Below are 22,346 nucleotides of genomic sequence, written 5' to 3'. Positions count from 1 at the left end.
CCTCTACTAGACCTTCGAATATGCCCTAACCCAACTTTCGACTCTTTTTATACAAATCAGTTTCATAATAATGGCGTCCAAATTGGGCTATAAATCTGAAATTGTTTGTTTATGTAAATATTCCTAATGCTCGAAAAGAACTTTGTTGTTTTTGTTTTAACAATAAAGACACTCGCCGAAGGTTTTGGGGAGTGTTATCGATGTTGATAATCCTTCGTCGAATATAGATCCGGTACGTTCCGGTATCAAAGCATCATTAAGGTACTAGCCCGACCATCTCGGAAACGATTAACATGACCAAATTAAACCTTCGAGGCCATCTAGCCACCCACTGCCTATAGAACTTTGTCACCATGCCATACGCCCACTTTGATTTAACGCGAAACTCCATTACGTATCTGGAAGGAATTGAAAATCATAACATAGTATAATTGAGAGAAATTCGCGATTCACTCTTCAGCCTCGGTGGGTGGGATTTCGCCCACAGGTGCATGCGCTAGGCGGATACTCTATGCTGCGAATATTTAATTTGGTAAAATTTTTTTAATTACATACAAATAAAAGAAAAAGATTTGTTTAATTTAATGTTTACATGTATGTATTTACATAGATTTAGTACATAATTTCTGATTATGAATGTTGCATTTTTCAATACCATGAAATGTGGCGAAAAATCTTAATTTATTAAAAATTATTTTCCTTGTTATTACGTACCTAACCTAACTTAGTATCAACAAAATAACAATATTAAAATATTTGATTTATTCTAAATTACTGCTAAAATGTAGTTTCTATAAATTAGTACCAAATCTTGACATAAAATTGGCAAATAATGATATGCAAAATGAGATTTTAGGAAAAATTAATTATCCACGCCTAAATATGTGCTATGCAATTCAGAATTACTTTAAGCTACGTCATAGTTAATACCAACTTATGAATGTATATTATACTGTTTTCACACAGAAACTTAATGATCTCATTTCACCTGCTAATGAAATCGTAAATTTTTTGCTTTCACACAGAAGTAACTGCTCGATTAGTATGAAGGATGAGACAGACAATCATGGCGGAACGATACAAGGTGGGAGCATGGTGACATACCTACAAACAAAAAAAATTCCATGTACTTGTAAATTCGATGGACAAATGTCAAAATCGTACTGCGCCGGTAGTTGATGTATCGAATCAAATAAAAAAGGTTATAATCAGCTGTTCGATGCGGCCACCTTGTATCGTTCCGCCATGCAGATAATGACATTTGCTTTGAAAACTAAGAAGCGGAAAGCGAAGCGGAACGCTGCCAACAGAGTTGCATTGTGCTTTTGACTTCATTAGGCATTCGATTAGCTACTAATGAAATAATAATAGATTCGAATTTTGTAGGGAAGATTGAGCTCAATAAGCGTCTTAATGTAGAAAACTGCCTTTATTATTCAACAAGCCGTCTGTGTGAAAACAGTATTAGAATGGACATATTTTGTATGAAAGAAATAAAAGTTTATGGACAAGCGGTATTCAAATTATTCCTTTGTATGTAGGTAATTAATTTCCAAACTCTTGGCTAGATAATTTAAGGTTAAGGCGTGGCGCATTTACATTGGAAATGCCCAGAGTCGGGTATTTTGTTATTTTCGAGAGTCATGCCCGACAAAACCTTATAAAAAGTTGTTAATACGCTATTTCTCTTCTAAAGTGTATTTATACCAATTAAATGAATGGCAGCAATTTTTGGAAACGCGCGTGGCACCGCGTCTTATTTGATCATGCATTGGCTACCGTTTCTGGAGCCATAACTCGAATATCGATTGACGTAACTTAAACATTTTTAAATGGGTGTGGCAAGCTCTTTTGACCAATGAAGAAGAATTGATCTACTGTGAAGAAACTCTTTTTTTCCTGTATAAAGAGGAATACTTCTTATAGAGGACTCAAAATTATTAAATAAACACCCCTCTTTCGATGATACTTATGTCCAAAAAACTGAACTAAAAGAACTGTACGAAAGATCTCTATCTGGGTATATGATGTTGGTTTACATCCTAACAACCTTTCTTGTTCTTCTTTCATGTTGTATTATGGTTCTCCATTAATTTTAAAAAACCACTAACTTGCATCAGATTAATTCTTAACAGCATTTATTTCTATTTTTGATCCAACTTTCTCACTTCACACATATTAGCCATCATCCAGTGAGTTTCCTAGCTCCGTATCCCGCTCAGTTCTCACCGCAATGATCTCGACCATTGGGAGACTGGAGAAACAGAGGTCGTGATATTTTTGTACAAACGGGTTGTGATAGGCAGATTTTACCGTTGTGTTTCATTTAAAACATACGGCTTAAGGCATCTATTTTTGAAAAAGAAGGTTTATTAAAGGCAGCCTTTCAAAACTAAAGACAAGAAAGTAACAAATTGATGGGTTTGATGGTGAATGAGAACAAAACGAGGTATCTGATTTCATCAAATAGTCAGCGCATATGCGCCTTGTCAAGCACGGTACTGTTGGCAGCCACAATTTCGAAATAGTAAAATACTTTGAATCTTTGGGAACCAGCGTTAACACTAACAACAACATCAGCTCTGAAATCCAGCGAAGAATCACTCTTGCCAATAAATGCTACTTTGGACTAGGTAGACAATTGAAAAGTAAAGTCCACTCTCCGCAAACGAAAATCATGCTATACAAGTCACTTATCGTACCCGTCCTGCTATATGAGGCAGAAGCATGGACCATGACAACAGCAGATGAAGCGGCTCTGGGAGTGTTCGAGAGAAAAGTTCTTCGAAAGATTTATGGACCTCTACGCGTTGGCGATTGCGAGTACCGAAGAAGATTTAATTATGAGCTGTACGAGCTTTACGCAGGCATCAACATAGTCCAGCGAATTAAAACACTGTGGCTACGCTGGCTAGGCCATGTTATGTGAATGAACCCTCCTATTAAAGCAGAGGAAGAGGGAGGCCCGCTACAACAACAACAACAACAACAACAGGGAGGCCCGCTCTCCGCTGGCTAGACCAGGTGGAAAACGATTTAAACTCTCCTGTAGTGGAATTCACTAACTTATAACGATGCGATTTGTCGAGATTTTAATTAACGATTTTGTCGCTTGCCTTATCGATTGTACTATTCACTAACTTAGTTTTAACGACTCGAAATATATGACATTTAAATTTCGTTTTAATAGTACAAAGGTGGCAGCACAGCTTAACGAAACCTAAAAAATGCGAAAAGTACAAAAGAAATCCCAAAAATAAAAAAAAATTACGTATACTAACTGCTTTTAAAAGCCATTATTGTGAAGTTTTTACCTATTCTAACAAAAGGTAAGTAAATGCGGTATTAATTTATTTTTTCTCTGTTGATATCGCAGTTATTCTTGTACCTCTTAATTTACCATCAAGTTGAGGAATAATATCATGAGCCAAGTCTGGGGTTAGTCGGTACAGCTTTCGAAACTCCGTTGCATTTAAGTGGAATGGGTTATCTACTTCTCTAAGGTGTCTGTCCACTGGCGATGGCCTTAGTAATTCTTCATCTTGTGATAAAACGTATGCCAAGTACTCAAATGCCATTTGATTTATAAATAAAGCAGCTTTTCGTGTTTGAGTTGTGTATTTAGTTAAAGTTCCAATTTTCTTTTTTAACTAAAATTGCCAAAATATTAATTTTGTGATTTTTAACGCAGCCAATTTACTTGCCGTTTATTTAACAACACAGCTGATCGTCGATAAATAAATATCGATACAAAATAGTTACTGAATAACAAAATCGTTATAGTTATCGATTCGCAAATATAGCGATGGCAAATATCGTTAAAAATTCCACTACTGGTGTGACCAATTGGCGCCAGTTGGCGGAGCAATGAAGCGATTGGCGCGCCTTGTTGGACGAACATAACCGTTTCAGCGGTTAAGCGCCAATTAAGTAGAAGTAGAGGGCTGTCGTAGATATCATTTAATTTCAGTTTTTTGTTTATTAAATGTATTTTGGCAGATTTTATTAGAAATATTCATATTTATAAAAAATAAGGATATAAACATTATTCACAATAGTTCAATTGTTCTTCCTAATGGCTATCGAAACGCAGAATAATGATTGGTCGAAAAAGGAGGGGTGAAACTCAAATTTTTTGATATAATGGTATTTTTAAAGTAAAATACGATTGATATAAAGATATTTTCCGCAAAGATAATGCTTTTTACACTGGTCTGCGATCTTTTATTTAAAAAAAAAAGTTTATAAAATAGGCGTGGTCCTTAACCAATGTGGGAGAAATATAATGTTGGCTTGATGCGTCAATTGGTCTCTCGAAACGTTGGAAAATGCTTTATTGGAAAATGGGAAGTGCGACGCCCATTTACAAATTTGTTTTCCTTTTCCATTTTCTTGTTATAAATACACTATAAGTAAAACCGCATATTTACAACTTTTTATAAGATTTTGTCGGGCATTATTCTCGAAAATTAAAAAAAAAACAGTTTTGGGCATTTTCAGTGTGAGTGTGTCACGCCTTAAGCTGGTCTAATCTGCCTAGGAGTTTTGATATTTATTACTTACATACAAAGGAATAATATGAGGGGGCGGTACAGTCTTTTTGCCGAAAACAAATTTTTAAGACCACTCTAATGTATATACTTACAAATTTCAAAAGTACATATATGTGTATATGTTTTCAGTTCCTTTAAGCATAGAAAAATTTTGACTGAAGTCTGTATTAACGCAGATGAATTGTGAAATGTCGAAGCAAATTCGATTGTAGATGTAAAAAAATGTAGTTAGCATATTTTTAGGATGAAAAATTTAGTGTAGTTAAAAAAGTTGGAGGAATTCGCAAACGCAGGATATATGCTCCAATCTTTTGTGCATTCGAACGCTAATCCAAGAAAGAGTGGCACTAACGCCAGTCCATGCTGATAACCCAGCCTAAGCGTATCTGCTCTGAAATGATAGATCGATTTTTGCTCGTAACTTTTGCTCTAATCAGGCATGTCGATGCTTATGATTGGTACCACCGGTTTCATACAATCATTCTTTGCGCCTTTTTTACTTTTCTTATCATATTTATCAAAATCTCCCAAATGCACCGTACTTGTAGAGGCATCTAATGGTACCGATTGTGCAGCCGACGAACGATCCGAATGATATGATATATTTCCATATTCTTGCAGAAATGGCATGGCTGACAGCAGAAATTGACTAAAAGATTTGCGTATACCAAACCACCATTTGTTACCGCCTTTCGCGCTAAAACTTAACACAATCAATGCGAAGATCGATACCAAGAGAGGGCTGAATACAATGATGTAAGGGAACTTGAGTTCTCCCTCCAGTTTATCACAAATAATCACCTGCAATTGAACATTTTTAATCGCAAATGTGAATGAAGAAATGGATAGATCATTATTATTGCTCATTAGAGCCTTACAAACATAGCGTTATATTCCGCTTACCCTCAATTGAAAGTTATAGCAAAAAAGATATCAGAAGCGAATTCGCCAGTGTATACCAGAAACCTCTTTCTTTCCTTCCTATGCACTGAAACCGATCGAAGAGGGCGGCCACCAAGCCGCTGGAAGGACCAGGTAGAAACCGATTTACATTCCTTTGGTGTTACTAATTGGTGCCAGTTAGCCTAACGAAGAATCGACAGGCCCGACTTGTTGGACGGGCAAAACCGTTTAAATGGTTAAGCTTTTATTAAGGAGTAAGCATTTTTACTCCCGAGCATACCGTGAGATTTACGATAAGTGGGCTTTGCCGTTGACTGAAAGGATGTATGCTGATTCACCTTGACCAATGACTAAGTATACTTGGTACATACATCTGGGTACACGCAAAAAGCGGGCAGTGTCACACCCCTCCCCTCGGGCTCCGCACCAGGGAACTTTTTTTAATCCCTATAACTTTGACTCTGACAAATGAGGTCTAATCAGTGCATTCGGAATCATTACTAGTCCTTGCCGGCAGCACATGGGGAAAAGATAAAGAAACGTTGCTAACCACGTACAAAGCAATTGGCCGGCCGCTCATGAGCTACGCGTCACCAGTCTGGTCGCCTGGTCTTAAAAATACACACTGGAAAAGGCTACGGGCCTGCCAAAATGCTGCAATCACAACTGCCACCGGATGTCTCCTTATGACTCCCGAACACCATCTGCATAGTGAGGCCAAAGAGATAAATATTAAAGAGCACAATGAAATGCTGAACAAACAGTTCTTGCTTAATTGTCACAAATCAGGACATCCTAGCAAACAACTGCTTGATTTAGCACCGCCTCCACGGGGATTAAGGGAACATCTGCTAAAGCACTATGACGAGATCCGGAACCTTCCAACACTGCCGTTGGATCCAGGCAAGCATAAGCAGACCCTTAGCCAAATCCACGCAGAATCGGTAAACGCCTTTGTCAGGACGCGCCCGGTGAACCCCGTTATTAATATGCAATATCCCACCCTTGCAGAAGAAGAAAGCATACTACCAAGGGAAAAACGAGTCACCCTGTCCCAACTTCGTTCTGGATACTGTAACAGGTTAAACTCTTACTTGTCCAGAATCAACCCCGACATATGTAATGTATGTCCTACATGTGATGTGTCCCCACATGACACCAACCCTCTTTTCAATTGTAATGTGGACGCCTCTAACACCCATCTCCCTATGGTCCGCCCCTGTTGAAACACCCAGTTTCCTTGGACTCCCGTTAGAGGATTTTGATGACAATGCTTGAGTGATCGTGACCATTGAATGGGGCGAAGCACTGTTAATACAACAGCAACAACTAGTACGACTTTAAACTCACTTACATGCCTTCAATTGGCAAATTTTACATGGCGGTAGAAATCGTCTACCGAAAAGTGGAAATTTAGATACTGAGAACTGATTCTTATTTAGTACTTTAGGTCTAGTTCTGAGCCAGATGATTTCGCTAGGAGTTGGGATCATTTAAATGCGGTTTCGAGATCATTTTCATGCTGTTTCGCGATCATTGCGGAACTTTTTTGGGACTATCCTCGTATCATTTCGTAACCGGTTCAGAGTTGAATGAAAATCATGTCTGGAATGCTTTTGTGGTAATTTCGGGACTGATTCCGGGCTGCGTTCGGCATAATTTCGGGACTACTCAAGTATTTGGGAATGAGTTTAATGATAATTTCGGGCCTAACTCCGAATCAGCTCGGCATAATTTCAGAATATTTTTCGATATAATGGTGGTATTTCTTGCAGGATCATCCCGGCCCTTTTTAGATTTTCCGTTGAACAATTTATTAATTTTGTGTTTCGCACGGATAAAGCCGCCGGTAAAGGCTAATATTTGATACTTCGTATTCTATTCCTATTTCGTTTTTAGATTCAATTTAGGTTTCATACCCAATTGTCGCAAACAAAAATAAGTCCCTTCAGATACTTCTTCGGTAAGCTTCGGTGGGAATGTGAATTTTGTTTGCTTCTCTCTTTTGCTGGTTGTGGCAAGATTTTGGATGTGGTATCTAGTTCGATTTCGATTGAAACCTGTATATTAGTGTAGTTTGTGGTCTTAATAACCATACACATTTTGCATCCTTAATGCAATGTCTTACAACAAGAGTCCCGGCTTTTCATGCTGTTTGATTTAAGGGCCAATTAATGGTCACTTATCCATAACCAGATAAAACAGCTGATCGAAACAACCTTATGGAAATCAATGTAATCGATTAATGGTGCCATACCATAACACTAAAGCCATAACCATACCATAGCCAACCAATTATTTTTTGGTTTTTCGCCATATCCATAACCTAAACGTTTTTGAGTTGGTGAATTTATTAACTTTTTGTATATTTTATTTATTGTTTTGGATACGTTTTGACTAAGAGACTTATTTTTTGTGCAATATATTTGTAATTTTTTGCGTTTTCCTCATTTTTATGAAAATGTCAGATCTTTAAGGTTATGGCACTATTAGTAGCTCGCAATGGAGATGGTTATGGGTATGTTTACGACTATGGCTTTAGGGTTAAGGAAGTTTAATTGGCCCGTTATGCCGTAAACTACCCTGCGTGTTGCATACCTGAAAACAAAGTAATGGTAGCACAGTGCAAATATTTCCAACAGCCGCATTCAATGCTGCTTTTTTTTGTTGTATCGATATTTCTGGTGTACGCATCATAATACCACAGAAGATTACATTATAGAGAACACCTAAAAAAAAAAAAAAAAAAATTAGCATCACTAATTAAGAAAAATACATTGAGATTTTTTCAAAAAAACTTACTAACTAAACTCAGGCAGATAACAATCCACATTGGCACAAACACCACCTCCCAATTCCAATATACAAATTGATCTAATTTTAGTGGCAAAGAAACGAATTGCAGCGCATTAACAGCTAAAAATAATTCCAATTCAAACGAACGATCATGCTTGACTGCCCATACACAAGCGCCAACGCTGGCTACAGAACCGAAAATGAGCGGTATGAACACCAATACCCATAAATGACGTCCTGAGCTGAGTTTATCACAGGCGAGTAATTCAAACATTAACAAGATGAGGTGTAAAGAAAGCGAGATCAACATAGCTTTAAATTGAGTATATGAATCACCTTCGAGTCTGAAATAAAAGTAAGATAAGTCTTATAAGCTGAGATCTGATATTGGTTCTCAATTGCAGGCTAAGTTTTAGATATTCTAGCTGAGAAGACTTTGGAGGACTTAGGTAAATGGCAGTCATGTGCAACAGAGCTAACAGTTGATTATAAATACCAGAATGACTGTTATTCAGCATAACTTGTAACACTACAGACTTACTCAGTCTATGTGTGGTGTTCTTGGACCGGCCAGTTCAACCTAACCAGCATAACTTGTCTAGTTTGGCACTTTGGGATGTGTTCCGAAAAATCTTTTGATAGATGACCTCGAATTTTCCACATAACTGTTAACCCGGCACACTGAGATCAATCTTCTTAGTATTGGTTTTGAGGATACTAAACGACTCCAGCGATCCGAAATATCGCCCTCACATAAAGCCGAATTTATCACTTCTGAAAAACGCATTTTTAAAAGATGTATATTGGAACGATTTTCCGTCATCCCTTGTCAAATTTGGTTTCGAGAGAAACCGGTTTCGGCGTACTGCCATCATCAGTGTCCATTTTCGTTCTCGACAACTGATGCTGGCACAACGCCGAAACCGGTTTGTCTCGAAACCAAATTTGACAAGGGATGACGGAAAATCGTTCCAATATACATAATTTACCCACCCTGTCGGAAAATCAAAAAAACAAAAAAAAGCACTTTTAAAACTTCAAAAAAGGAATGTGAAAAGATTACAAAACATATACAGACAATCACTTTTTTGCCTTCCCGGGATTGGGATGCACGCCAAGGGGAGCGTGCTTTCCGCAAAGTCATTGTATCCGTGTCGGCTCGTTTTATTCCCAATGGAAAATGTCGAGGGTGGTACCGCTACTTAAAGCCTGGGAAACCAGTTAACGTAGGAAAATCTTATCGTGCGATATCCCTTCTATCGCCAGTAGCCGAGTCACTCGAAGAAATTCTGCTCCCCTATTTTACCGCAAATTTGTGTCTTGCCAATTATCAGAATGGCTTCCGAAAAGTACAAACACTACTACCACGCTTAAAGCCAACAACACACAGATAAATAGCGGATTGAATCAAAAACCCTACCACAGAACAGTAATCGTAGCGCTAGACTTATCAAAAGCTTTTGATAAATATAACCACGGCACGTTACTGTAAGACTTGGAAGGGTTCTCTTTTCTTCCTAGTCTCAAAAGGTGGACCGAAAATCATATATCTGGTCGGCAGGCATCGGTGCAATTCAGGAGCAACCCCGAACTGTGCAAGGGGTATCCTATCTCCGCTTTTGTTTAACTTCTATATATCGAAGCTGCCTTGTTGTTGTTATAGCAGTGATTCGCCCCATCCAACAGTTGCGACCACTCACATATTGTCATCCATATTCCCTAAAGGGAGTCCAAGAAAGCTTGCAGCTTCAACAGGGGTGAACCAGAGTGAGAGGGGTGTGAGAGGCGTTGGTTCATATTGCAATTAAAACATGGTTGGTGTCATGTGGGGAGACGTTGCGAGCAGGACATACATTATGTATGTCGGGGTTGATTCTGGATAGGTAAGAGTTTAACCTGTTACAGTATCCACATCGAAGTTGAGCTAAAGTGATGCGCATCTCTCTAGGCAGAATGCTTTTCTTTTCTGTGAGTTCGGGGTATTTATTTTTAAGAGCGGGTTTCGCCGGTCGATTCCTGGCATAGAGGTCCGAAGCCGTTTTGTGGATGACGGCCTGTTTGTGTTTTTCTTCTACATACGGCTGTGTTCTCAGGTGCCGTATTTCCTCATAATGCTTGCAAAGATGAATTCTTTAGCCCCTAGGAGGCAGGGCCTAGAATGTCTAATGTTGTCATATTAATCGTTCCCGAGATGGTCGGGCTAGTACCTCAATGGTGCTTTGTTACCGGAACGTACTGGGTCTATACCCGACAAAGGACCATAAACATCGATAATACTTCCCAAAACCTTCGGCAGTCACTCCCCAAAACCCTAGGCCGCCTCGGCCTGCTGCTTTAGATAGTTTAGCATGAACGATGGCATCTTCGACCTCTTTGGTGGTGATGGTAATAGGGGACGAACTGTGTTTATGCTTGTGTACGCGTCTGTTGGCCCGACGTCTGGCTATGTCAACCGTGAAATGCATTACTTGCATCCGTCAGCACTTTATCACCAAAGGCGATGGATATTTTGTCGTTGTGGTTAGTGAGGTTCGATAGGAGCTTTACGGTAGACCCTAGCTTGCCTACAACGGTAAAGAGGTTACAGTTCTCTTACCAATTCACCCGCTTGTGTTTACACACAAGATGTTGGATGCTTTGGTTTATGTCCCGTATTTGAGGGTCGCCAGGGTCGTGCTGTCTTATAAGACCACGTCTCTTGCTAAAGTTACGGCATTCGCTGGAAAGTGTGGCCGGATTTCCGGGATACCTCAAGCGGGAATGACACGAGCGGACGCGCGCTTCCCAAGGAAGCCGATTCTATGTACCGGAGCGACTCTGGATTTTTCCCGGCCAAGGCTGTCATTTCAGTGTAACCTCGTTTAATTTGTTGCGTCGCTCCCACAAATTGTCATCCTCCATACTCTCCTGCTCCGGGAAGGTATCGAACCCAATCCGGGTCCTTCTCCTGGCCCCGGTCCTGAGAAATGGTTTTGCTGAGTTTGCCGGAAAAGAATCATTTTAGGACGTCATACCCTTGTCAGTGTGTCACGTGCAAGGGATGGTTGCATCGGACAGGTTGCTCTGGGCTAGATCCCAAAACCCGAATTCCTCGTAACTTTTATAAATCTTTTGTGGCTCCTTGCTGTTCACGCCCAAGGACATCCAGTAATCTACGCCTCAGCGCCAGACAGCCATTGTGCTCTTCACCTGGAGAATAAAACTCGAAGGGATGATGCACATCACAATGGATGGAGTCCAGTTGGAGCACACGAGCGAGGTGAAATACTTGGGAGTCACGTTCGACTCTAAGCTCTTATGGAGGAAGAACATCCACAACACCATATCAACGGCCACAAGAGCAATACTGGTGTGCAGACGTATGACAGGAAGATCCTGGGGATGCAGCCCTAAGATCCTAAGATGGATGTACACTATGATAGTGAGACCTATCATAGTGTATGGAGCAGTTGCATGGGCATCAAGGGCAACTATGGTGACCGTACAAAAATCATTCACGAAGCTTTACCGCTTGGCATGTGCTGCACTACGGGAGCCATACGAACATGTCCGAGGGCGGCAATAGAGGTGCTGCTTGAGTTAACGCCTCTTCACATAATAATTGAACAGGCAGCCAGGAGTACTTTAGTAAACATAGCTAAAGAGGGATGAGGCAAAATGATACAGTCACGGAACATGGAGAAGCTGAAGGAGCAGATTCCGCTCATCCAACTTGCCAGGAATGGCACGAGGAAGCTAATTAAGTTTGAGAAGCGCTTCAAAATGGCGGCCACGGTGGTGTGATGGTAGCGTGCTCCGCCTATCACAACGTATGCCCTGGGTTCAACTCCCGGGCAAAGCAACATCAAAATTTTAGAAATAAGATTTTTCAATTAGAAGAAAATTTTTCTAAGCGGGGTCGCCCCTCGGCAGTGTTTGGAAAGCACTCCGGGTGTATTTCTGACATGAAAAGCTCTCAGTGAAAACTCATCTGCCTTGCAGATGCCGTTCGGAGTCGGCATAAAACATGGAGGTCCCGTCTGGCCGATTTGTAGGGAAAATCAACAGGAGCACGACGCAAATTGGAAGAGAAGCTCGGCCTTAGATCTGTTCGGAGGTTATCGCGCCTTACATTTATTTTTTTTTTTAATTAAGTTTGAGAAGCGCTTCAAAATAGAGATGAGGAACAAGTGTACGTGGGATACCTCCAGAAGTGAAGCGCTTCACCAGGGACACACTATAATATGGTACACCGATGGCTCGAAGACACCGGAGGGCATAGGAGCGGGGATCTTCGGCCCCATGTGCCTACCACTCGGAAAATATCCGAGCAACTTCCAAGCCGAAGTTTTCGACATAAGCCGGTGTGCAGAGATAAATTTAAAGTGGGGATATACAAACGAGAGAATCGCTATACTCAGCGACGGTCAGGCTGCGCGCAAGGCACTATCTTCAATTGAGATTTAATCATCAACAGTCCTTGAGTGCGTAGATAGGTTAACAGTCTAGGGTCCAATAACAACATTCGTTTAGCAAGGGGACCTGGTCACAGAGGATTGGATGGTAACGAGCAAGCGGACGAGCTTGTCAGGTTGGCAGCGGCCCAAAAGCCAATAGGACACGAGCCCATACCGATAGGTTCACACAAAATAAGGGAAAAGTTCAGGCGAAAAGAGGCGTGCCTCGGAGGACAACACTGGCGCGAAAGTCCAGGCCTTAGGCAGGCAAAGGCACTAATAGGAGAGTATAAGTAGCCTTAGCTTGCGCCATACGGCGCCACCAGCTCATACGGCCGCTCCCACTCATAACTACAATCTCCGTAGTAGAGCCGGTAGCACAAAATATATATATATGCGTCATCCGCCCAATGGAGCTCCTGCCTTGGACGGTGCCACTTTCCTAGATGTTCTGGTCTCCACGACGGCAACCTACCGACGGGCTTCATTGCGCCATGTTGCCAGGCCGTAAACCCAACTACACCGGGTACCCTAATGCTTACCCAGGGACGTCCCATCCCAGGGCCACAACAACAATTGCGTCCTGGCCTCCCACAACACAGGCGTAGTCACCCGTCACTTACTCCTAGAGTGACGACGTCTCCCCCGCTGCACTTCAGAATTCTGCAGTTAAACTGTAATGGATTAACTGGCAAGATCACGGAGATAGTCGATTTCATGAAGCGGCACAACATCCGTATCGCTGCGATTCATGAGACGAAACTCACAGCAAGATCTGTTCTGCAGACCTGCTCTGGGTATAATGTCCACAGAAAAGATCGCTAGAGCGGAAATGGAGGCGATCTCGCGTGTATTATACACCACTTAGTGCAATATCATATATATAATCCCGACATCGGCCGCAGGGACAGTGTCTTAGAACGTCGCGGATTATCTGTCCGGTCAGGCGATGTAAACCTAGAAATCATCAACATCTACATCCCTCCTGCCACCTGTTGCCCAAGTGGATACCGCCCTAATATCAGAGCCCTATTCACTGGCGATAACCGCATTATCTTAGGCGATTCCAATGCCCATCACGATCTATGGCATTCAAACCTGCGCACGGACTGCAGGGGTGAAATGTTGGCGGATCAAATAAAAGAAACGACGTTCTGCACAATAAACGGAGACGCCCCCGCTCGCATGGTAGGAAGCTGTCACAGTTCGCCAGATATATAAATCGTAGGCGCAGTAAACTGCGTCAACTGGCAGCCGATGGTAACACTGGCATCCGACCACCTCCCTATACTTATGTATTTCGCTCGAGCGAACCGCCGACTTCATCTTCACCGAAAAACGCACTTTCATAAACTTAAAAAAAATAATTTAAACAAATTTTTTAAGTTAAACGGTTTTATTGAAAGCAAGACTTACATGAAGTAATAATAATACTAAAAGCTAGAAACTAATTAGGTGGGTCCTAGGTAGTAGTCATCACACTCCTCATAAATTTAGGCGGTGATCAGACAATTAAATAAAAGCGTTAAATTAGACAACGGGCGGCCACCGTGGTGTGATGGTAGCGTGCTCCGCCTATCACACCGTATGCCCTGGGTTCAACTCCCGGGCAAAGCAACATCAAAATTTTAGAAATAAGATTTTTCAATTAGAAGAAAATTTTTCTAAGCGGGGTCGCCCCTCGGCAGTGTCTGGCAAGCGCTCCGATTGTATTTCTGCCATGAAAAGCTCTCAGTGAAAACTCATCTGCTTTGCAGATGCCGTTCGGAGTCGGCATAAAACATGTAGGTCCCGTCCGGCCAATTTGTAGGGAAAATCAAGAGGAGCACGACGCAAATTGGAAGAGAAGCTCGGCCTTAGATCTCTTCGGAGGTTATCGCGCCTTACATTTATTTATTTTATGTCTAATTTAACCGCTTTGTAACTCCATTTTATAATACAATTATAATAGTAGCAAATATGTTTGTTTGTATTTTAATCCAATTCAGTTTATTAATATTTTTCATAAATATAATGTCTTAGTTAACCATTTAGCTTCATACAAAGACTGGGAAGTTGAAATAGATTTGTACTCATGTCATGTTGCTGTGTCTATATTCTTGTTTCGATAATAGCATAGATTTTAAGTTTAGTGAATTATAGGTCACATAGTCACATGTTAATTTCATTTTATGTTAAACTAAGTATAATGCATGTGTATGTGTCCATATATAAATTAGCCCATGTCTGTGATCACAAATATGTCACTTTAATTTGTTAAAAACTCCACCTGGTGCATTATTTATGTCGATTAATGATTTTTATAACATATTTTATGTATTTATTTAAAATATTGTATTAATTGTTGCATATATTTAATCACTTAATTTATTTTTCTTTTTCTATTATGAATGTTCCGTTAGTCATCAAATAATTTTCATTTTACAGTTTTATAGCTCCGTTATATCATGTATTTATGATAAGTTTACCGCTTTGTATCTCCATTTTATCATACGATTATGATAAAATCTTTATAGTAAATTTGAGTTTAATATTTCACATAAGTACAAAATTTCTATAATCATAAACGAAAGTTTATTTCTTTAAAACATTTTTTCTTAGCACAACATTACATTAAACGAAAATGTAATAACTACACCGACATTTTAAAACGAAACACGATGTTGCTTCTTCAGCGATATACTTGATATACTTGAGTTTAAGTCATTTACATTTAAATACATCACATAGGTCTATCGACGATTTCGTTGTAGCTTCCTAATTCCGAAAATTCCGATAAATTCCCCGTTTCCCTTCATCTGTGCCACAAAAAAATGGTCCATTGGTAAACACTTTTCAGAGGTTATTAATTTCCCTCCCCACAAAGAGATTGACTGGCTCCATTGGACTACAGTTTTTTAACGCTGATGTTTTGACAGTGTTTGACGGGATATAAATATAGGACCCGAGTGATTGAGAAGGACCATTAGTGTATCTGCCTATTTTCACGGCCTGGTAAAATATTGGAATTGTTTTGGAGGTTGAAAATAAGATAGAACTTGAGCAGATTTGTATTCAAAGTCAAATTTCTTTGCTATCAAAAAAGCTACAACTACCTATAGAGTCTACACTAATTGACTGTAATTACAAACTATTGCGTTTAGAATAGTTTTCTTAGAAAATAGAGAAAAATAGTATATTGCTATTGCAATTTGCAAACCAGTATAGATACACTATTTGACATTATATATTTTTTTTTAATTAAGTTTGAGAAGCGCTTCAAAATAGAGATGAGGAACAAGTGTACGTGGGATACCTCCAGAAGTGAAGCGCTTCACCAGGGACACACTATAATATGGTACACCGATGGCTCGAAGACACCGGAGGGCATAGGAGCGGGGATCTTCGGCCCCATGTGCCTACCACTCGGAAAATATCCGAGCAACTTCCAAGCCGAAGTTTTCGACATAAGCCGGTGTGCAGAGATAAATTTAAAGTGGGGATATACAAACGAGAGAATCGCTATACTCAGCGACGGTCAGGCTGCGCGCAAGGCACTATCTTCAATTGAGATTTAATCATCAACAGTCCTTGAGTGCGTAGATAGGTTAACAGTCTAGGGTCCAATAACAACATTCGTTTAGCAAGGGGACCTGGTCACAGAGGATTGGATGGTAACGAGCAAGCGGACGAGCTTGTCAGGTTGGCAGCGGCCCAAAAGCCAATAGGACACGAGCCCATACCGATAGGTTCACACAAAATAAGGGAAAAGTTCAGGCGAAAAGAGGCGTGCCTCGGAGGACAACACTGGCGCGAAAGTCCAGGCCTTAGGCAGGCAAAGGCACTAATAGGAGAGTATAAGTAGCCTTAGCTTGCGCCATACGGCGCCACCAGCTCATACGGCCGCTCCCACTCATAACTACAATCTCCGTAGTAGAGCCGGTAGCACAAAATATATATATATGCGTCATCCGCCCAATGGAGCTCCTGCCTTGGACGGTGCCACTTTCCTAGATGTTCTGGTCTCCACGACGGCAACCTACCGACGGGCTTCATTGCGCCATGTTGCCAGGCCGTAAACCCAACTACACCGGGTACCCTAATGCTTACCCAGGGACGTCCCATCCCAGGGCCACAACAACAATTGCGTCCTGGCCTCCCACAACACAGGCGTAGTCACCCGTCACTTACTCCTAGAGTGACGACGTCTCCCCCGCTGCACTTCAGAATTCTGCAGTTAAACTGTAATGGATTAACTGGCAAGATCACGGAGATAGTCGATTTCATGAAGCGGCACAACATCCGTATCGCTGCGATTCATGAGACGAAACTCACAGCAAGATCTGTTCTGCAGACCTGCTCTGGGTATAATGTCCACAGAAAAGATCGCTAAAGCGGAAATGGAGGCGATCTCGCGTGTATTATACACCACTTAGTGCAATATCATATATATAATCCCGACATCGGCCGCAGGGACAGTGTCTTAGAACGTCGCGGATTATCTGTCCGGTCAGGCGATGTAAACCTAGAAATCATCAACATCTACATCCCTCCTGCCACCTGTTGCCCAAGTGGATACCGCCCTAATATCAGAGCCCTATTCACTGGCGATAACCGCATTATCTTAGGCGATTCCAATGCCCATCACGATCTATGGCATTCAAACCTGCGCACGGACTGCAGGGGTGAAATGTTGGCGGATCAAATAAAAGAAACGACGTTCTGCACAATAAACGGAGACGCCCCCGCTCGCATGGTAGGAAGCTGTCACAGTTCGCCAGATATATAAATCGTAGGCGCAGTAAACTGCGTCAACTGGCAGCCGATGGTAACACTGGCATCCGACCACCTCCCTATACTTATGTATTTCGCTCGAGCGAACCGCCGACTTCATCTTCACCGAAAAACGCACTTTCATAAACTTAAAAAAAATAATTTAAACAAATTTTTTAAGTTAAACGGTTTTATTGAAAGCAAGACTTACATGAAGTAATAATAATACTAAAAGCTAGAAACTAATTAGGTGGGTCCTAGGTAGTAGTCATCACACTCCTCATAAATTTAGGCGGTGATCAGACAATTAAATAAAAGCGTTAAATTAGACAACGGGCGGCCACCGTGGTGTGATGGTAGCGTGCTCCGCCTATCACACCGTATGCCCTGGGTTCAACTCCCGGGCAAAGCAACATCAAAATTTTAGAAATAAGATTTTTCAATTAGAAGAAAATTTTTCTAAGCGGGGTCGCCCCTCGGCAGTGTCTGGCAAGCGCTCCGATTGTATTTCTGCCATGAAAAGCTCTCAGTGAAAACTCATCTGCTTTGCAGATGCCGTTCGGAGTCGGCATAAAACATGTAGGTCCCGTCCGGCCAATTTGTAGGGAAAATCAAGAGGAGCACGACGCAAATTGGAAGAGAAGCTCGGCCTTAGATCTCTTCGGAGGTTATCGCGCCTTACATTTATTTATTTTATGTCTAATTTAACCGCTTTGTAACTCCATTTTATAATACAATTATAATAGTAGCAAATATGTTTGTTTGTATTTTAATCCAATTCAGTTTATTAATATTTTTCATAAATATAATGTCTTAGTTAACCATTTAGCTTCATACAAAGACTGGGAAGTTGAAATAGATTTGTACTCATGTCATGTTGCTGTGTCTATATTCTTGTTTCGATAATAGCATAGATTTTAAGTTTAGTGAATTATAGGTCACATAGTCACATGTTAATTTCATTTTATGTTAAACTAAGTATAATGCATGTGTATGTGTCCATATATAAATTAGCCCATGTCTGTGATCACAAATATGTCACTTTAATTTGTTAAAAACTCCACCTGGTGCATTATTTATGTCGATTAATGATTTTTATAACATATTTTATGTATTTATTTAAAATATTGTATTAATTGTTGCATATATTTAATCACTTAATTTATTTTTCTTTTTCTATTATGAATGTTCCGTTAGTCATCAAATAATTTTCATTTTACAGTTTTATAGCTCCGTTATATCATGTATTTATGATAAGTTTACCGCTTTGTATCTCCATTTTATCATACGATTATGATAAAATCTTTATAGTAAATTTGAGTTTAATATTTCACATAAGTACAAAATTTCTATAATCATAAACGAAAGTTTATTTCTTTAAAACATTTTTTCTTAGCACAACATTACATTAAACGAAAATGTAATAACTACACCGACATTTTAAAACGAAACACGATGTTGCTTCTTCAGCGATATACTTGATATACTTGAGTTTAAGTCATTTACATTTAAATACATCACATAGGTCTATCGACGATTTCGTTGTAGCTTCCTAATTCCGAAAATTCCGATAAATTCCCCGTTTCCCTTCATCTGTGCCACAAAAAAATGGTCCATTGGTAAACACTTTTCAGAGGTTATTAATTTCCCTCCCCACAAAGAGATTGACTGGCTCCATTGGACTACAGTTTTTTAACGCTGATGTTTTGACAGTGTTTGACGGGATATAAATATAGGACCCGAGTGATTGAGAAGGACCATTAGTGTATCTGCCTATTTTCACGGCCTGGTAAAATATTGGAATTGTTTTGGAGGTTGAAAATAAGATAGAACTTGAGCAGATTTGTATTCAAAGTCAAATTTCTTTGCTATCAAAAAAGCTACAACTACCTATAGAGTCTACACTAATTGACTGTAATTACAAACTATTGCGTTTAGAATAGTTTTCTTAGAAAATAGAGAAAAATAGTATATTGCTATTGCAATTTGCAAACCAGTATAGATACACTATTTGACATTATACCGCTAAGAAGAATATATGAAGGAACTTAAGAGATTTTATATTAAATTGTCTTTTCTTCAATTGTTTTATCACCAATTGAGGACGCTCAATTGTAGGTTGGTTCTTTTTCATACAAGTACCTACCTTTTTTATGGTACATTGGCAGCACTTATTTGAAACGATGACAATTTTCGGAACAGTCAGAATACCCTTCATGAGTCTACAGTCCTCTCTTTTTAATGATAGAAGCAACTTTGTTAGTCTAAGGTTGTAAGACCTGCACATAATCTTCGACACTTTACAGCCCCGCGCTTGAACCCACACCTTTCCTGCTTGGTCGATCATGTGCACCTCTCGCCTTCGCTTAATCTCTCCCAATCTAAATGGGACGTCTACGGAGCAAGCTTCAAGGGATGCGCCCTTTTTAGCTAGTTAATCCGCTTTTTCATTCCCATCTATTCCCATATGCCCTGGGACCCAATATAGATGTATGCTTCTCCCTGTCCCGATTCTCTCCAGGGACTGCTTACACACTAACACGCATTTAGATGCTGTGCTATGAGAGATTATTGCCTTAATTGCTTGACTGTCAATAAAAAGTTAACACGGTTGCAGCTTAAGCTATTCTCTTCCAGGGTTTCTACTGCTTTGGTTACGGCTACTATTTCCGCTTAGAAAACGCTACAGTAATCCGACAGCCTGTAGGATCTGTTTATTTCCGGTTCAGCACAGTATACCGCAGACCCTACTATTTCCACTACTTTGGAACCATCTGCGTACACATGTATCGCCTCGCCCGCCATTTGAGCACCCCATGCGCCAACCGTCCACCTCTATTGTGGCCTTAAGATCGCTATGTTCTTTGCTACCAGGTCTATGGGTGGAATGTGCAGAATGGCGTACAGTGCAGCTGTCGGAGTTGTTTTCAGGGCTCCCGTAATGCTAAGCATTGATAGTCTGCATACCCCCTCTAATTTTTTGAGGTAGGTTACTTTTTGTGTGGCTTTCCACCAAACAAGAACTCCATAGTACAGAATAGGGCTTACAATCGCTGTAAAAACCCAATGAGAAAGAGAGGACGATAAGCTCCACGTACACCCTAGCATTCTTTTATATGCATAAAGTGCCGTTGAAGCCTTCTTCATCCTCTCCTCCACGTTGAGCTTCCACGATAGCTTTCTGTCTAGGATGATTCCTAGATATTTTGTGCCAGCTTTCTCCTGTAGTATCACCACTCCTAACTTAGGCTTGATCCAATTTGGGACCTTGTACCTCTTTGTAAAGAAGACCATATCCGTCTTCTCCGAGTTGACTTTCAACCCGACATTTGATGCCCAGGTATGAATATCTCGAAGCGCCCTATCCATCAAAGAACTAATCGTTGGAAGGCACTTTCCACTTATGACAATTGCAACGTCATCTGCGTAAGCCGTAAGTTTTACGGGTCCCTCATCGAATCGCCTGAGCAGTTAGTTGATGACCAGCGTCCACAGCAGAGGTGATAGCACCCCTCCCTGCGGCGTGCCCATGTCCACTGATTTCGTTTCCTCGTACAATCCCCATTGTGATGTAATCTTCCTGCAATTTAACATGCAGCCGATCCATCTCGTTAAGGCTAGATGTACTTTAATATAATTAAGACCATCCATAAGCGCCCATTTAGAAACATTATTGAAAGCCCCGGCACTGTTTAAGAAGACTCATAGAGCATATTCCTTATATTCCAGGGCTTTCTCTATGCTTATTACCACATTATGCAATGCGGTGTCTACCGACTTGCCTTTGGTGTACGCTTGTTGTGTTGTGGAGAGCAGCTTTTCATCCACGTTATGTACACATCTATCAGCCTCTCAAAGGTTTTGAGCAGAAATGATGTTAAGCTAATCGGTCTATAGTCTTTGGGATACACGTGACCGATCTTCCCCGCCTTTGGTAGGAAAGCTACACGAGCAGTTCTCCAAGAGTGCGGTACATGATTCTTATGCACCCATCGAATATTATTTTAAGCCATTCCACGACCGCTCTACTTGAAACTTGTAGCATGGCAGGGAATATACCATCTGGGCCCGGCGATTTACACTTAGAAAACGTCTTCACTGCCCATTCGATCTTGGTATCGGTTACCAAGCCCGACACTACCCGCTCCGTGATCGCAGTGCGAGTGCTGTCTGCTGGCTCTTCAAAACCATCTCCCGATGGGAAATGTGTATCGAGAAGTACCTCAAGGGATTCCTCACTATTACGTGACCATTCCCCGTTCTCTTTCTTTATTAGTCCCTGGACTATGTTTCCCCTTGCTTGGACTTTTTTCAACCGTGCTGTTTCGCTGGAGCACTCTGTGTCCGTACAGAAACTTTTCCATGAGATTCTCTTCGCCCTGGAGATTTCACGCTTGTAGATCGTCAGTAGATCCCTGTACTCGTCCCGACACGCTTCGCTTTCCGCGGTCTTTGCTAGATTAAACATTTCTTTTACCTGTCTTCTTAGAAGACTCAGCTCATTGCTCCACCATGGCGGCCATGCTTTTTCTCTGAATCTTCTTAGAGGGCAAGCTTTGGTATACGCAGTCATAAGCGTCTTTGTTAGGAATTCATTAGACTCCTCCAGTTCCTCCACATTGGCAACCCCTTTGGGTTGTCCCAGTTTGGTTTCTACCTCTTTCTGGAATTTAGTCCAGTTCGTTTACCAAAGGTTTCTAAAGGCTCCTCCCTTATCTACCCTCTTTAGGGGGATGCTGAAGCTGATATACGCATGGTCGGAGAAGGATAGCCTATGAGGAACCATCCAATCATACCTTGACATATCACGTTCGGAGCTCAATGTAATATCCAAAACATTTCTGGATGTTGGACCAATGTATGTAGGGACATTTCCCCCATTGGCTATCTGCAAATTGGTTTGCAG

At 40.8% G+C, this 22,346-nt stretch overlaps 1 protein-coding gene across 4 annotated transcripts in view; it reads right to left on the bottom strand.

Moving 5' to 3' along the window:
• Positions 1-571: 571 nt before the first annotated feature.
• The window catches only part of LOC137250635 (transmembrane protein 185B), a 127,710-nt gene continuing 105,935 nt past the window's right edge, over positions 572-22,346 (bottom strand). For all 4 annotated transcript variants that reach the window (XM_067783781.1, XM_067783782.1, XM_067783780.1 and 1 more), the window contains 3 exons: positions 8,259-8,596; positions 8,055-8,185; positions 572-5,354 (listed from right to left, as the gene is read on the bottom strand). In XM_067783781.1, the coding sequence (XP_067639882.1) occupies positions 4,983-5,354; positions 8,055-8,185; positions 8,259-8,596 (841 nt within the window). In that variant the 3' untranslated portion in view covers positions 572-4,982. The remainder of the gene's footprint in view (positions 5,355-8,054; positions 8,186-8,258; positions 8,597-22,346) is intronic.

The sequence above is a fragment of the Eurosta solidaginis genome, chromosome 4 (genome assembly GCF_040869045.1).
Source record: "Eurosta solidaginis isolate ZX-2024a chromosome 4, ASM4086904v1, whole genome shotgun sequence".
In the NCBI taxonomy this organism is placed as follows: Eukaryota; Metazoa; Arthropoda; class Insecta; order Diptera; family Tephritidae; genus Eurosta; species Eurosta solidaginis.
This window is presented reverse-complemented; position numbering and strand designations above follow the sequence as displayed.